Source organism: Mchenga conophoros, linkage group LG16 (assembly GCF_057382185.1).
Source record: "Mchenga conophoros isolate Kocher_MC1m ecotype Shallow Benthic linkage group LG16, M_conophoros_male_GT1.1, whole genome shotgun sequence".
Taxonomy (NCBI): Eukaryota; Metazoa; Chordata; class Actinopteri; order Cichliformes; family Cichlidae; genus Mchenga; species Mchenga conophoros.
In genome coordinates, this window is record NC_140541.1 from 19,675,301 (window position 1) to 19,692,335 (window position 17,035).

The 17,035-nt window shown below is 42.6% G+C and overlaps 1 protein-coding gene across 5 annotated transcripts in view; it reads right to left on the reverse strand.

Annotated features, from left to right (window-relative positions):
* myo16 (myosin XVI) overlaps positions 1-17,035 on the reverse strand; it is a 102,615-nt gene that overhangs the window by 39,064 nt on the left and 46,516 nt on the right. For all 5 annotated transcript variants that reach the window (XR_014888895.1, XM_085248701.1, XM_085248702.1 and 2 more), the window contains exons 13-22: positions 16,310-16,437; positions 13,837-13,942; positions 12,611-12,728; positions 12,003-12,150; positions 11,638-11,755; positions 8,390-8,507; positions 7,630-7,701; positions 6,252-6,393; positions 5,580-5,652; positions 151-303 (exon numbers count right to left, since the gene is read on the reverse strand). Coding sequence is in view for 4 of the 5 variants with exons in the window: in XM_085248701.1 (XP_085104827.1) it covers positions 151-303; positions 5,580-5,652; positions 6,252-6,393; positions 7,630-7,701; positions 8,390-8,507; positions 11,638-11,755; positions 12,003-12,150; positions 12,611-12,728; positions 13,837-13,942; positions 16,310-16,437 (1,176 nt within the window). In the remaining variant the exon portion in view is untranslated. The remainder of the gene's footprint in view (positions 1-150; positions 304-5,579; positions 5,653-6,251; positions 6,394-7,629; positions 7,702-8,389; positions 8,508-11,637; positions 11,756-12,002; positions 12,151-12,610; positions 12,729-13,836; positions 13,943-16,309; positions 16,438-17,035) is intronic.

The following is a 17,035-nucleotide window of genomic DNA, read 5'->3' on the forward strand; positions in this document are numbered from 1 at the left end:
TTAAAACGTCAAGACTTTAACTGTGTACATTAGAAAACTGAATAATTGTGATTCCAAAAGTTAGGTTGGGAAAGTGTGGTTGGGATTGTTGCATTACATAATGTCAGATCAAACTGGACTGGACTGGTCCAAACTAGAAGCATACAGTACCTGAAAAAAGAAGTCCAGAATGGCTGGGTGGTTTCTGGGAGAGCGTGCGTTCTCCATGGCGATGCCCTCCTGCAGACACTCAGCCTGCTCCTGCTGGAATAGCACCTCAGAGACGTACTGCCTCAGCCGCTCATTGGTCATGTTCACACACAGCTGGAATGCACAGAGCGCACACACACCAGCATGTAAACACTCTTCAGCACGCATGGCTGACGTTCATCAGAGAGATGCTGCTGAATGCTTATGTTTAAAGAACAAAAATGTTCACAATGCTGGACACAATCGGCTGTCGGGGGCATAAATGAGCTGACTTCTCTTGTAACAGTGGACCAGTAAACTATTACAAATGTCTGACACCTTGGTGTAGACTAGGGTTTAATGCCAGGAAATGGGATTCCTGGGAAATCCTAGCAAGATTATTTCCCCAGTTCCTGGGAAATGTAAAGACAGAGAAAAAATTAACTTGAGTGCTGTTTATTAAAAAATGTAGCCTGTTAATGAATACAAAGCATTTGGGGTCAATAGCACATGTTCCAACTTCTGAGTTGACACTGTGGGATTGCATTTCCACGGTAACACATTTTGTATGGTGTGGCCTTGTTTATGCACACATCCAGAAGAAGGAAAAAAGTGAGTGCAAAATGAACAAATGTGACTAAAATAAATGATGCCTGTTGTTGCAAGTTCATTTTTGCTTTAATCGGGGAAACTCAGAATCTATTTTAATTATGATTGGTCCATCTGATTTATATATTATAGTTATATTTTGGTAACACCACTATACATTAATTGTCTATTTTGCCTTAATAATAAGCAGAAAAACACGTAGAAAATGTCATTGTGAACACATGCATGCCCGATTCTCCGTGGTGTATTAGAGCTGCTTTAAATGATCAGAGTTTAGCTGAAGTTATTAAAAAGAAACATGTTTAATTCCCAGGATTCCTGGGAAAACTGAAGATGAATTTTCCCAGGAATCCCAGAAAATAAAAACACTTTGCAGTTTATTGTAAACACATGACAAAAAAGATTGAAAGAGATTGTGAAACATCTATAAACATCTATAAAACATGTGTAACACTAATTATATGCAGGTCTTGGTTGACCTTACTGAGCACGATTATGATGCGACTGTATTCCTGAACAATGCAACTGTCATATCGAACAGAAGCACTGCAGATGCAAATCATCTGTGCCCTATTGATGGCTACTGTTAATAGGAGCACTAGAGTAGACATATCCATAGCATCGTAAATTCAATAACAAATGCAGTTAAAGTCCGAGCAGCACTCACTGCCACAGCCGCAATTTCAATAAGTACAGACCACTCAAAGGCACTCAGGGCCAGCTACATACTGTCATAGCTTGCCCTTTTAATAGGAGTAATGAGAAGCAGGATAGAGTGGTCAACCTGCAGTGCAAAGTGTCACATCAACTCTCCTTTCTATAGTTTCTCTGGGTTGGCAGTGTACTATAACTGGACTAGTCCAAGGCAGAAACTGCTCCAATACAGCAGAAGTAAAATATCACAATAATTATAGGATATTAGGATAAAATCTGATTTGCTGAATGCATGGTAATCATTAACTAACAGGCGTAATATATTTTTCATAGTGCAGGCGGTCCCATCTTCAGTCTATTCTTTTACTCCAAGCTAGTTTAGTCCATTAACAGCTTAGCCCCAGCAGGTGGTTGATTGAGTTAGCTCATTAGCAAAGTGTTGAGCAGGTACAACACATCCCTGCAAACACAGTTCTAATTAACAAGTTCTAATGACCCCGATCCTTGTGCGCATGTGGAGCGTGCTCGGGTACGCTGCTGCATATGCGTGCACATGTGTGTACAAACATGTCAGAGCTTGTTTGTCACTGAAGTGCCACGTCTACTGTACGAGGTCATTGTGTTTATCCGGAAGTTGCCCCTCCTCTTCCCTCTTCTGTGGGTTTAGTGTCTGATGAAAGAAAGCATGCAGTGCCAGACACAGTAGTTTTTCCTCTCGCTTTTTTTTTTTTTTTTTTTAGATTTTCTTATCCTGTTACTTTCTTTTCTCTTCTGGCACTTTCTATGACTTAAATAGAAAAGGTGAAATAATCTCTCACCTCCATTTGGACTGGAAAAAAATCCAGATGGGCTAGGCCACTGTTATCTTAGTGACAGACACACACACTCATACAAAGCAAATACAAACAGACACTCTCTTAATGAAAGCTGTGAAAAACTAGTAGCTCCACAGGGAGGAAGTGTGAGCTTTCAGTAGCAGGAATAAGCACTTAGCCTCTTGAGCACTATAAATTACACTCTGAGGCTCCGGATACACACACACACACACACACACACACACACACACACACACACACACACACACACACACACACACACACACACACACAGAAACTTGTCTTGTCTGTCTGATCCCTGCTGATCTTACAACTGAGTAGTCTATTAACAGTGCATGCCTGATGAGAACATGGCAGATTTACAGCCTATAGCAGGTGAGCTGTATACAGCGGCACATGTTGCACTTCACAATCTATAGAACCAAAGATGGCAGACATGCTGAGCAGCCTGTGGATGCAAATGTATGTATATATACAAACATGTATTCCAAAACTTCCTTGCCACAGCAGGTAGCTCCATGTGTTTCATTTGGCTGAATTTTAAACCGGAGAGTTCGTCCGTTAGTCGAACCTCGGATACAGGAGGAACAATGCGGTTTTCGTCCTGGTCGCGGAACACTGGACCAGCTCTTTATCCTCTCCAGGATACTTGAGGGTGCATGGGAGTTTGCCCAACCAGTCTACATGTGTTTTGTGGACTTGGAGAAGGCATTCGACCGTGTCCCTCGGGGTGTCCTGTGGGAGGTGTTGCGGGAATATGGGGTGTCTGGCCCATTGCTACGGGCCATTCGATCCCTATACAACCGTTGCAAGAGCTTGGTTCGCATTGCCAGCAATAAGTCGGACTCGTTCCCGGTGGGTGATGGGCTCCGCCAGGGCTGCCCTTTGTCTCCGGTTCTGTTCATAATTTTTATGGACAGGATTTCTAGGCGCAGCCAAGTGGCGGAGGGCTTTCGCTTTGGTGGCCTCAGAATCTCATCTCTGATTTTTGCAGATGATGTGGTTCTGTTGGCTTCATCGGGTGAGGGCCTCCAGCTCGCACTGGAGCGGTTCGCAGCCGAGTGTGAAGCAGCGGGAATGAGGATCAGCACCTCCAAATCTGAGGCCATGGTTCTCAGCCGGAAAAGGGTGGAGTGCCCACTCCGGGTCGGGGATGAGTTCCTGCCCCAAGTGGAGGAGTTCAAGTATCTCGGGGTCTTGTTCGCGAGTGATGGGAGAAGGGAGCCGGAGATCGACAGACGGATTGGGGCTGCAGCTGCAGTAATGCGGACGCTCCACCGGTCCGTCGTGGTGAAGAGGGAGCTGAGTGTAAAAGCGAAGCTCTCAATTTACCGGCCGATCTACATCCCTACCCTCACCTATGGCCACGAGCTGTGGGTAGTGACGGAAAGAACGAGATCGCGGATACAAGCGGCAGAAATGAGCTTCCTCCTGTTAGGGAAAATATTCTAAAACACTTCTTCAGTAAAGACTCAGAGAAGAGAAACACACAGAGTTCTTGCTAGCAAGGGCAGCTCCCTACTGAGAGACTCGCACTAAGAAACTGCCCCGGTCTTTATTTATACTTCAGTGTGTGTGTGTGTGTGTGTGTGTTACTGCTGATCAAAGGGTCATGAGAGCACAAAAGGTACATCCTTGGTCAGGAAAGGGGGTAGTCTCCCCCACCCTAGATAACATGGTGAGGAAGTCCAGCAGTTCATCTATATGTAAAGAAGCACTTAAACTAAAACAAATGTAACTACGTTAATCCTGCCATAAAACAATAAAACAAGGTATGAGCTCTCATGCTCCCAGACGTGGGGGTGCATTCCTGGGATGCACCCCAAGCCTGCAGCCTGTTAGAGATCACACACAATTAATTATATGCCTCTAAGTATACATGGTTGAATATTTTCTAATACAAATAACTACATGCAGTATTCTACCATATGCAAACTTATATCACTAAAAGATTATACTGACTACTAAATACAATTTTCCATTGACACCTCCGAAGGGTGGCTGGCCTCTCCCTTAGAGATAGGGTGAGAAGTTCGGCCATCCGGGAGGGGCTCAGAGTAGAGCAGCTGCTGCTCCACATCGAAAGGAGCCAGCTGAGGTGGTTCGGGCATCTGACAAGGATGCCCCCTGGGCGCCTCCTGGGTGAGGTGTTCCAGGCATGTCCCACCGGGAGGAGGCCCCGGGGCAGACCCAGGACACGCTGGAGAGATTATATCTCTCGGCTGGCCTGGGAACGCCTTGGTATTCCCCCGGATAAGCTGGAGGAGGTGGCTGGGGAGAGGGAGGTCTGGGCCTCTTTGCTTAGGCTGCTGCCCCCGCGACCCGGCCCCGGACAAAGCGGATGAAAATGGATGGATGGATGGATGGATGGATGGATGGATGGATGGATGGATGGATGGATGGATGGATGGATGGATGAATTTTAAACCAGATATGTTTCCTGACACAGTCTCAAAGGGCATTTCTGAAGCAACCTTATGTTAACTACTATACTATAGGAACCACAATACATCAGATACATAGAAACATTAAAAATAAATAATATAGTGATGTCTCAAACATGAGATGCAGGACTTTAAAAACCCGGTTTTTAAAAAAGGAGTAGTTTATGTGCCAGTTTCAGGTACACCACTGTTACACACTAAGCAAATCTGCTTGTCTTCATAGATAGACTTCTTAATATTAAATATAAACTTTACTCATGAACCAAAACTAAAAGTCATGCACTTATTATTTACTAATGTTTCTGGTAGTGAGCAATAATTACACTGCCTGTTACTAATGTAGCCATATCTGGGTGCAAAAATGAAAAATAAATGGGATCAACTATTCTGGACTAAGATCAACTTGATTCAATAGCCTGTACTGGCAAGTAATGTAATGCCAAATATATAAAGTTGTATTTTATTAAAAACAGGTTTTGTATTCCTCATACACACACACACACCCACATGGTGGTTTGAGGCTGCCTATTACACTAACATGTTGCACAGAGACAGACACTGTGTCAGCCGTTGGTTCATTGGAGGACAGATGAAAATCACGCCACAGTCAGCCACAGACCTCACCACATTCATTACAATTACAGACAAAAATGCCTGGGCTAAAACAGATAAGAACTCCAAATATTTAAAAAATTTGATTAGGATCACATACAGTACCATTCAGAGATATTTCAATAGCAGAGAACGGCCACAGGGGAGGCATTTGGCTCAATTAGGCGGAATAATCACACAGCGTAAAGGGACGAGGAACATAATAGCAATGTTTTGGTTTTTTGGCTGAATTTTAAAACAGAAAGCACTGTCCCACCTGCTCAAATCCATTCTTCTGAAATTCTTCAAACCCAAATATGTCCAAGATCCCAATCTCCCAAGCAGGATCACTGGAACAAAGAAATGAATGTTACTTATTAAATAGCCACTTTTATTTTTCCTGAGTCAACATGAGAAAAGTGTTGCTTATGTCACTAATGAGACATTTGATTCTATTGTGTGTGCGCGTGTGTGTGCAATAAAATCTGAAAGGGGTGTGCCACGAATGTGTGGTTGACAAATTTATTACATTCTGTGGCTGGTGTGTAAACAAGGCAGCTCACAAACACATTCCAGAAGATCTAGCGCAGGTTATCAGAGTGTGATAAGGCTTCACAACATCAACAACACCAAGGATCCTATGTCCTTCACCTGGGTGTGTGTGAACATAAGTTGTTTTTTGTGTGTATCTGAGGCCTCCATTAAAAAAAAAAAAGCCTTGGATGTGTCCTCCATCTCTAACCTGTTGTTCAATACACAGATTTTAGTCCACAAGTTTATTTAAATGTTTATCTCTGCTCTAAACTAAAGGATTACTTTACAGTATTAGTGTTAGTCACTCCAGTTTACACAAATGAGTGATTGCTTTTGGAAATCTGTCATTTCAAAGGTTTTTATTGTGGTGTGTCGCGGAAACACATCTAGACACAGACACCACACACCACTATACCTGATGGTGTCATCTTGTCCCTGAAGGTAGTCGTTGATATTGTTGACCAGATAACTGAAGAGGCGCCCGTAGATGGCTTTGGCAAGCTGGTCCCTGTACTGCTCTGACATCTCTACTGTGTGGCGCCGAGTGATCACATCACCTGCACAAAGGCACAAAATACAGTTTCCGGTATTCGACAGATGGGGTTTTTACACTTTTCTTTCTTTAAAAGGTTAAATCTCCTTAGGGCTATGAATACTACTAGTGGTGCAACGGATCACGGTTGATTCGTAATCCAAACCGATCCCACTCACGGTTCGGCACGCACGTGATCCGAAGATTCGAAAAAAAAGGAAAAAAAGTATGCGTATGGTGGCGTGGTGGGTCTGTCAAGAGATAGTTATGGCCAGTGCTAGCGGTCCAAGTGGAGGAGCAGAGGAGCTTGCGGTATTTAAGCAGCCCTTTGCTGCCCAATCCGACCAGGCTAAAACTATTACAAAAGCTGTTGGGGTGTTTAGCTGCAGACGGGAGGCCGTATCCCGCTGTGCAAAACAAGGGGTTTAAACTATGATGCTTGAGCCACGCTATGATATCTTGTTGCGCGTCCAGTTTAGTGGCAAGATCGTTCCAAGCACGTATGAGCAGGAAAAGATTTAAGTTATGGCTGAACTGTCCCAGGCATCTTCTGTTGCCCTAACTACTACAAATGGGTGGAGCTCCAGGGCAACGGAAAGCTATGTGACCGTGACCGCTCATTATATCGCAGCAGAGTGCGATATAATGAGCGGTGTATTATTGTAGGGTCTACCTTACAATATAAAGCGCCTTGAGGCGACTGTTGTTGTGATTTGGCGCTTTACAAATAAAATTGAATTGAATTGAGTGGTAGATACAAAGCCCTTTACTGCCCTATATTGTACCATAATTTTTTTTAAATCTTTTTTCTTTTTTTACTGATCCGAAAATTGATCCGATCCCTGACTTAAAACCATGATCCGATCCGAACCGTGAGATTTTTGATCACCACTAAATACTACTTATCTCTCTATGCTCTCTCTCTTGAGGGCTCCAAAGACAGTCCCAGGATAGAAGAGATATACAGATTTTTGACATATTAACAGAAAACCCTTCAAATTTGACGCCTACATAAGGGATATTCTGTAAGGGGTATTTCCCAAGCATGGTCTGGGTCCATTTATCCCTTTGGGGGAAGGACCATTGTAAAGCCATAGTAAAATTATTCTGGGTGATTATTTGATTGTGCGCTGAAGCATCATGATGAATATGGTCTCTTCAAGGATGACAATGCCCCTTATCCATATGGTACCACGGCTCACTGAAAGGTTGGATGAAAATAATGCAAATGGTGAACACGAAAAGGCTGATAAAGCAATACCTTTGAAATACTGAACATCAGAGGTGAGGGCGGTGCTTAAGTCACTGGAGGATACCTGCAATAATCCAGCAACTGTTGCAAGGAAGAAAAAGAGAGAGGGAGCAAGGAAGAGGCAGAGTAAATGACAGTGACAGGTTAAAAAAGCATCAAAATAACGCCATTAAATGTTAACCGAGCATCAGAAAGATAGGGACGATAACATCCCAGAGCCCACTGCTCTGATGATGATATCACACTGACAGCATAACAGCCTGAACTCTGCTAAAGCTCATTCCCGTTTAACTGATCGATGAAGCTGGCAGCAATTAGTCATCATTGGATTTCTGAGCAGAACCCATCAACAAGCAGCAAAAACAGGTGACAGCAACCCTTCGCTGACATCACTAGTCGTAACAATACATCTCCAAGGTAACAATGTCTCCTTCCCGATCAGGTGCTGATGTGATTTGTTTACATCAAACATGTGCTAGCTGCATAATGAGCGAATTAGACTGAGAGACAGGAAAATAAGGCTGTCCCTGATGACGGAAAAGTCTGTACATGTACATGTTGTTTTCAGTGTGGATACCAAACAGGTAACTGCCTGGCCTTCAGCTATTGCTGGCAAGCTGCCAAGAAGACTACTCTAAGGGAGGATGAGGGAGGCGCTCTGACAGCAAGGTAAATAGAATGAGTTAGTGAGATCCACCCCTCCTCCATTGCCTAGTTCCACTTCCTCTAAGGGTGGAAATGTGGCCCTGGTGGTGGCATAAGCACTGACCTCTCTCCAGCAGCTGCAGGTCGGAAGGGAAGGCTGTGTCAGCATCTGTCAGTGCTGTGAAACGCAGGTCCCCGATATGGAGCACAGCAGAGAGCAGCGTAAATACTGAGTCAACCTCCTAGCAGCGAAAGAGAGAGAGAGACAGGAGAAAGTTGAGAGAATATGATATTAACTATAATCTTTAACTACTAATTAAAAATGGAACTATATGAAACGGTTATCAAATCCAACCTTTTTCATAGGGACATGAGTCTTTATTCGATGTCAACTTCATGATCCTAGTGATCCTTCTAACAAGCCCATGGAGCCAAAGCCTTATTAAGTTCAGTCCTCTTTGCCCCAGACCTCCAATTAATCTCACTTCTATAATTCAGTGGCCAGGTTCGCTCATTATCTTGATCCCTGGCGGTGAAGATAGTGTGGAATAAACATGCTAGTTTTTTATTTTATTTTAATGTATGCATAAATCAACAGCTTAAAAACGCTGCCCTTAAATTAAGCGCAGATCCTGTTATATCTGTGCTGTGTGTCCTCTAGCTTCAGCCCCACTTCAAACAGTTTCATGCAGCACACCACACTCATTTTAAAACACAAACAATCTCTTTTCAGATCAGCATATCATCACCAGTTAAAAAGTAATCTCTATCCTTAACGAAGCGCCTGAAAATGTGTATCACATGACCATTTATACATGTAGGCAGTTGGCGTATGATCAAATATAGAATTTGACTGGATAGCGATCTGGCAGCATAGAAAAAAAGGGTAGCAATGTCTGTCATTTTCCCTGAAGTAAGCGTTTATAATCAAGGTTGACGGCTGTGTGACAAATGAGCGAACAACACAAACTGTCAATGCACGATTGTTTCCAAAAGTTTCAACGTCTACCTGTCCAGCCTGAGGGCAATACCAACATATTTTAGATTTAAAGCATCCACCTCTTGCTACAGTTATGAGTCACTCTCTGAATCACTCTCTGACTTTGAAAAATGCTGCTGATTGTCTGGACTGACTGGAGCAGCATGGAGATTTTGGAAATGATGCAGACACCTACATTCACTTCCAGTGTTCAGTCATTTCAGCATGCAAATCAAAGTAGAATACATTGCGTTAATTCACATGCACATGATGATAAACGGCAAGTAAAAGATGGTTATTTTACTGATGTATGATTATGGTTATGGTTAGGGTTACTGCTGGTCTCACAGCATATGGTTGTCTAACAAATATCGCTCACTTTGTGCTACACGTATGCCGATATGACAATGTATGTTGATGTGACAGAACACCGTATTGAATCACGTCACAAAACGTAAGCCAAGAAGCACTTTAATTCTGTCTGTCTCACGTGAGCGCTCCTTTAAAACTGCTCAGCTGCTACTCATGTGTTCACACGATCGTCCTCCAAAGAAATATCTGGTTTTACTTTCTCTTCTTCTTCATTAGAGTCTTATATAAGCAAGCAACGTGTGACTCCTGTTTATGCCAACAGATACTGAGTGTGCATGTATAGTCATGTATAGATATGTGTTTACAGGCATGTTAGTACACAGAGAGGTTGTTCCTGAAGCACTTGCCTTAATGGAAACCACTTTCATTTTAAAATGTTTTTATTTTAATTTAATTTAAACATATTAGAACATGTGTGGTTGTGGTTTGAAATGGAATCCTGGAGTTTTGAAATAATTTTGCTTTTTTTAATGTTTATTTTCTTTTAGCAGCAATGATAGAGCTGAGAGTATGGGTAATATTTGGGAGATATAAAAAGACTGGCCTATACGCTGTTTTCATTATCGTTGTCTCTTTTTTGCTAACACGCAAAATGCAAATAAACAGCACAAATATCAGGAAATTCAACAGTTATGATTCACAGGTCCTCCTAACTCGATTCACCCGCTTCTCTTCTCACCCTCTCTTCCTCTGTGCCCTTGAGTAGAGGACGCTTAATGGAATACCCCATTAAACCATGCACTGAATCTCTGAGAGGGGGATGTCTGAGTTTGAGGATGTGTGCTTGTGTACATGCGAATATGTCTGCGAGTGTACTCTTTCCAGGCAGGATATTGGAGCTGATATCTCTGAGATAAACAAGCATTAGTCTCTGTCTGACACTCTATACATGGAGAGACCCTTCCGCTTAGGGAGCAGAAGAAAGAGCAGGGGAGAGAAAAGGCGCTGCGGGGAGCGTTAATGACAGTTGACCTTTGGTTCTGGACTAGGAGCCATCCCCTGATGAGAGCTTAGACAGAGACCAATGGGGGGTCTATCACTTCCCCCCTACTACCCCACCCCTTCTTCTGTCCCTTGGTCCTTCGCTTATCCAGAGGACAGTAATGCCCTCTGATAATACCACTATCTATTGCTCTATCCCTCTGTCCCTTATGCCTTGTCTGTGACTGCTACTGGATTAAAAGGTGAGATGATGGTCACTCAGTGCTGATAGATGCTGACTGGAATCTAAGTATAGAACCTGATAATGGAGTGGGAGCACAGCTGGTGGTGGACAGGACGGACTGTACCAGTGATCACTGCACGCACACTGTAAGCATAAATCAATGTCTCCTCGACTATTCAATTCTATTCAATCCAGCTTTATTTATATAGCGCCAAAACACAACAACAGTCATCTCAAGGTGCTTGATACTGAGAGGCAGAGACCCCACAATAGAAAACCCCAATGACCCTCTATTAACAGGCAGTTTGCAAAGGTGGAAAGGAAAAACTTGATTTTTATAAGAAGAAACCTCTGTCAGATACAGGCTCAGGGAGGGGCAGCCATCTGCTATGACAGAATGGGGTATGCTTTCTGTAGACAGATGCTTCATGAAAATTTTCAAGAAATTTAACTGTGAATACACAAATTCTTGGTGCCCTCTTTATCCCTCAATTCATTATTTCATGCAATCAAGAGAAGCTACCTGTATCTTTGTCATTATTTAACAGGAATAACAGGATATCTGTTTGAAATATTTCACCTTACAGATGAACCAAAGCCAGACGGTTAATTCTACTCGCAAAGTATGATAAACCGGAAGGTTCAGCCTACAGTTTTAGGTCCGCCTAAAGCCCTTGGAGTTCCATCGCCTGGTTTCAGGCAGCTGCAATCTCAGAAAAGAAAATCTGATGTAATATCTCATCAGTGACCTGTGTGACTTGTGACTTCAAGGCCTGTGACACGACAACGTTTATTTCTCCCTGCTGTCAGTAACCTTTGGCTCAACACCGTGCTGTGCAGCTGTGCAAATCAATACCTGCTTGTTGAAGCTGAGGGCTCGCAGGGCTTGTTTGACTGCCGCAAGATGTTCTCTACTCTGGGTAGAGGCTGTAGCTACTGGAGGGTTCTCCCCTGGAAGTCTTCCGCTAATATACCTGCAGTACGGATGGAAAAACACAACCTATAGTGAAGGATACTCATAAAATAAAGCTATTTTTTAATAAGTGACACATATTATCTTTATGGACAGGACACCATATATGCGTGTATTATATCAAGGCTTGTGTGAACTGTAGCTTGTGAGATCTAAATTTTCAGCAGCAACATAACCGACAGTCATTTTTAAAACGTATTAAATCATTTAGTAATATAGAACATATAAAGCCCATGACAGCCGCATACCTATGAGCCAAGACGTTGTTGAGGTAAAGTGCACTCTTCTCCTCAGCTGAAAGGCCCTCAGCCATCAAATAGAAGATTTTGAAGCTGTGTTGTTGAGCAGGCAGGTGGACTAGACGGGACTTCTCCAGCATATAGGTGTATACATGGGCTTAAACATTAAAATGTGATCATAATTCAGTAACAGGGGAGTCCAAATCACGTTTTAACAATGGCAGTTGTGAAAAATGTAAATCTGTGGCCACTACTGAAAGACCAGTCGACAGGTATCAAATAAACTGGAGTAAAAGAAAAAAAAAAGGTGATTCACATAAAAAGAAACAGACATATAGGATTTTGCTGCCCTCTGCTGGTGTGCAACTGATCTTGAAGAAAGTGGATTTAATAGTAGAGTATCTTAATCACAAATACAGTGGCTGAGAATGTGAAATTTACTCTGTTATTCTGACAATAATTTTAATATTCAAGAATAAAATGTGTGGAACAAAAATGGTAAATATTTTATTTTGTGTGAATCGAATCAGAACAGAGACATTCTGATTGAAGTTTTTTGTTTTGATCCGTGCAACAGAGTCACATCCAGCGCTATGGTTGCGTGAAATGCAGGTTACCTCTGAGTGGTGTCCTCCTCTTATCACAGTATTGGATCGTCAGCAGCTTGATAAAGCGGCTTGAGTTGCTGTTCCTCTGGGTCTTAGCGTGGCCAAAGGCTTCCAGTACACAGTTGACCTGCATTTCCCATCAATCATATGACATTATGGTCTCTCAGAATTCCTTTATTATCTATATATTTCTATTACTTAAAGCATCTCTCATACATGCCTTGCAAAAATGGAGCCCTGCTTCCACTTTCTACCACTAGATGTCAGTGTACATCCATTATTTGAGCACTCAAAACAGCATGCTACCAGAATTATAAGACCAAGCTGACCCAGATATTAACTGCATAACGATGACTTCATCCAAACCCAGGCTACATGTTGTTTTGTTACACATAGTTACATGACTGACAAACTAACTGGAAGACGGAGTGAGTGCAGCGCAGGTGCCTCACGTTTTAAACGCTTTCAACAAATCTGAACCACAGCAACTGGAAACACAACAAGAATCTGAATCCTTCACGAGGTGAAGGCTTTCGCCTTTCAGGACACTTAATTCCTGAACTTGCTAAGAAGCTTTTATGTTTCAGTAAAAAAAAAAAAAAACTTCAGTCCATATATGTTTTATGTCTATCTGTCTTATCTCTTCTTTGGCGTTCTTAGCTGTAGCCTCTCCAGATTCACAAGAACATATCCTATTAAGGGCATGTGATCATTAGTGCTCTACAGTCTTTTTTTTTTGACAATCCCTCTTCAGGCTGTAAGTGTTTATGATGCCATCAAACAGTTTATTAATGCGCAAATGGTTTATCTGACAAATGAAGAGCTAACAAGCAGAGAAGAAAAGACTACAGTACTGTGGTATGCTAATCCATACATTTATTATTTCCCCTGCCACAGCGACAGAGGAACAGTAGGATATATTCACACAGTTATGAGCACTGCTTCGCTGTGTGCTATGTTATTTTGGAGGAGTTGTTTTAATCACAGGGACTGCAGGAAAAAGAAGTAATAAGCACAGTGAGACATAAGCATAAGGAAAACGCACAAACATTAAGTTTGTCAGTGGATTAGTATTGCAGCATTTTGCCGTTGCGAATAACAAATGATACATGAGTGCTTAGTCACACATGCAGCACATGGTCCTTAGTTATGACAGGCTGCAGGACACCCAACCCACTGACTGACTGAAGTGTAAAATAAAAGAACAGCTTGTAGACAGATAAGTCCTAACTTACATGTTTCATTCTGGGCTCCAGCATAAAGCCTTTGGTGCTGGAGCGGGCTGTCAGGTGTCTCACTATGTGCTTGCACGCCTCTGTTTTTCCAGAGCCACTCTCGCCACTATGGAAACAAAGGGAGAGACAAAAGATGCAGATTTAAAGTAATTTATATCTCTGGTGGTACATAAATTGTTTCACATGCCTTTGCCCTTACTGTTTCAAGTTCTAATGCTGCAGCATTTTATACTGCTTCAGCCTCAACTCTTCAATCTTCAGTACAATGAACATGCATTGCTGTGCTTACAAATCTATCCATCAGTCTACAGAGCCGTGAAAAAGAATTTCCCCCCTTCCTGATTTCTTTGCACATTTGTTGCACTTAAATAATAATCTGAGTGAATGCAGGTTTTAAATTTTGATTTCATTTATTAAGGGGAAAACAAGTTATCCAATTATCCCCTACACATAGTTACTGGTTTTACCACCCTTGGCAGAAAAAACTGCAATCAAGCATCTGTAATAACTATGAGTGAGTCTTTGACATCCTTGTGGATTAATATTATTACTGTTTTTCAGGGCACAAGCTGATGGCTGGACATACTCCTTCAGGGCTTTCTAGCAGAGAGCAGACTTTGTGGTTCCATCATTTACAGCAGGTCATCCAGTTCATGAAGCAGCAAAGCATCCCCAGATCATCACACTACCACCACCATGTTTGGATGATGTTCTTTTTATTAAATGCTGCTACTTTCTTACTTTCATGTCTTCCGTCCACAGAATATTTTCCAAAAATGTGAAAATATGTGAGACGAGCCTCCCATGAACTCTCCCATGGATGCCATTTTTGCCCAGTCTCTTTCTTATTGTTCATTCATGAACTCTTGACTGAGACAAGTGAGGCCTGCAGTTCTTTAGATATTGTTCTTGTTCTTTTGTGACCTCCTGGATGAGTCGTTGATGCACTCTTAGAATAATTTTGTTAGGCTGTCTACTCCTGGGAAGGTTCGCTGCTGTTTGAGCTTCTCTCCATTTGTAAATAATGGCTCTCACCGTGTTTCACTGGAGTCCCAAAGCCTTAGAAATAGCTTTGCAACTCTTTCCAGACTGATAGATGTCAATGACTGCTTCTCATCTGTCCTTGAGTTTCTTTAGATTGTGTCATTATGTGTTATTTTTTGACATCTTTTAGCCTTCTTCACTTTAGCATTTATTTAAGTGATTTCTTGATTCAAAAAGTCTGGCAGTAATTCTGGTCGAGTGACACGGGTGTATTTAAATGGGATTTTCTTTCTTTTCTTTTTTTACAACAAATGAAAACAGAAAGAGTAATGGGAGCAACTTAAACTTTGTGATACACTGCTGTATATGTGCCTTGGAAGACTAAGTGTGACTTATTAGTCATCAAATTTCTACCTATTGACGTCATCCCTTTAGGGATTCCCTCCCATTAAATTCATAATCTGTTCTTTCAATAACGTTGCTCCACTGAGTGCCCCTTTTCGCACCACTAAGGCCACAACTTATCTGGCAGTGAGGTCCTGTTTTTAATTTTCTGTTGAGTGGATATTAAGTCTGGCATAAGGTACCTCTACAGTACATGCACTGACACTCTCCGACATGCAGAGAGTTGCGACCCACATAGTAACACCAAGCAGATGGCTCGAGAAGGTCAGAAGCTTGTACTAATGACCGCAGTGTGCTGTATTACAGTTTGTCTATGTGTACGTGCGTCGCTTTATTTCCTACTAACAACCCTGCTGAGTGTTAAGTCCAACGGTCTTTTCGCTTGTCTTTTCATTTACCAGTTTTTATTAGATTTCAAGGGCATTTTGTTAGAACACTTGCCTCGGGGGATCTTGGAGACTGATTGCCAATAAATGTGTATAAGTGTGTCTGTGCTTCGGAGCGTGTGCGTGCATGTGTGTACTTCAAGAAACGAGAAGAACCACAGTGAAACAGAAAGCTTGAACAAAAGCAAAACAAGAGGAGAAATGATAAAGGAAAGGACTGAGGGGACAAAGGATGCGTGTACATGTGAACAGTGCAAAGTTTCCACGGCTCCGTGTGTGTGTGGGGGTGTGCATGTTAGTGAGATGAATAGCCTATGGTGAGGGTGCATTAAGTCTCTGCCAGATTGGTTACAACTCAGCGGGAATGTCACTGGAGAGTCGGAACAGGATTTAATTGCAATCAGGGAGCTGCCTGAGTCCAGTCGAGGACAAAGAACAAGACGCCGCATTGCTCCCAGTAAACATACATCGTAGTGTGAACACTGAACAAGCCTACAGCTCAGCTCAGGCTGAGAGCTATTAACCTCTCAGGGAGTGCTAAACAGGTGCGTGGCAGAGGGGTGCATACAACCAGGTGGCCGCCTTAACTTTCACTCACTATTATTCCCGCAGTCATTCAACTTTAGGGACTTTTTATGTTACATTATCCTGAAGCAGACCATTCAGTGACTGTACAAATGAATGAGCAGCAGGTGTACCTCAAGATGAAACACTGCGGGCGTTTCTCCTGCTGCATCATGTGATAAGCTCTCTCTGCTGAGGAGAAGATGTGAGGCGGCAGAGAAGAGCAAAGGCGACCCGTGGAGCTCAGGTACAACTGACTGACCTGAGGAAGAGAAGATGTTACATAAAACGGACACAAACATGGCCTAGCTAAGAGATAAGGATTCAGTTTCACCAAAACAGAGAAACCATACTGGGTATCACCTTCTGTGTGTCACTGTAATTGTGTATCAACTTCACAAAGAAGCGGTCTTTTACCATCCTGTTTAAGTCATTAGAATCTGTAGTTTTACACTACAATAATATTTATCGAAACCAAAATGAAAAATTGAAAAAAAATCCAAGAGGGATAAATAAGAAAACTTGTCTCTGAGAGTATCTGTCCTATTAAACTGTGAGTCGACTGTAATGTCACAATGTGTGCCCTGTGCCAGTGTTAGTGGCTGTGGCAAAGGGGGATGGTTTTTGGACCACCAGACCAGAGGAGGTGACAGACGGCCAGCAGATCACACATGTTGTGACATATGTCCTTCTTACACTAGCTCCTCCCTGCCCCCTCACATCCTCTCAGCTGGGTATAGATGCCTGGAGTGAATCCAGACAGAGGCAGGAATGGGACAGCCAGAGAGGGGCTTGGCTTCATTCTGTCAGGGTAGCAGAAGATCCATGAAACCCCTCCTGGGATCCACATGGGCAAGCCT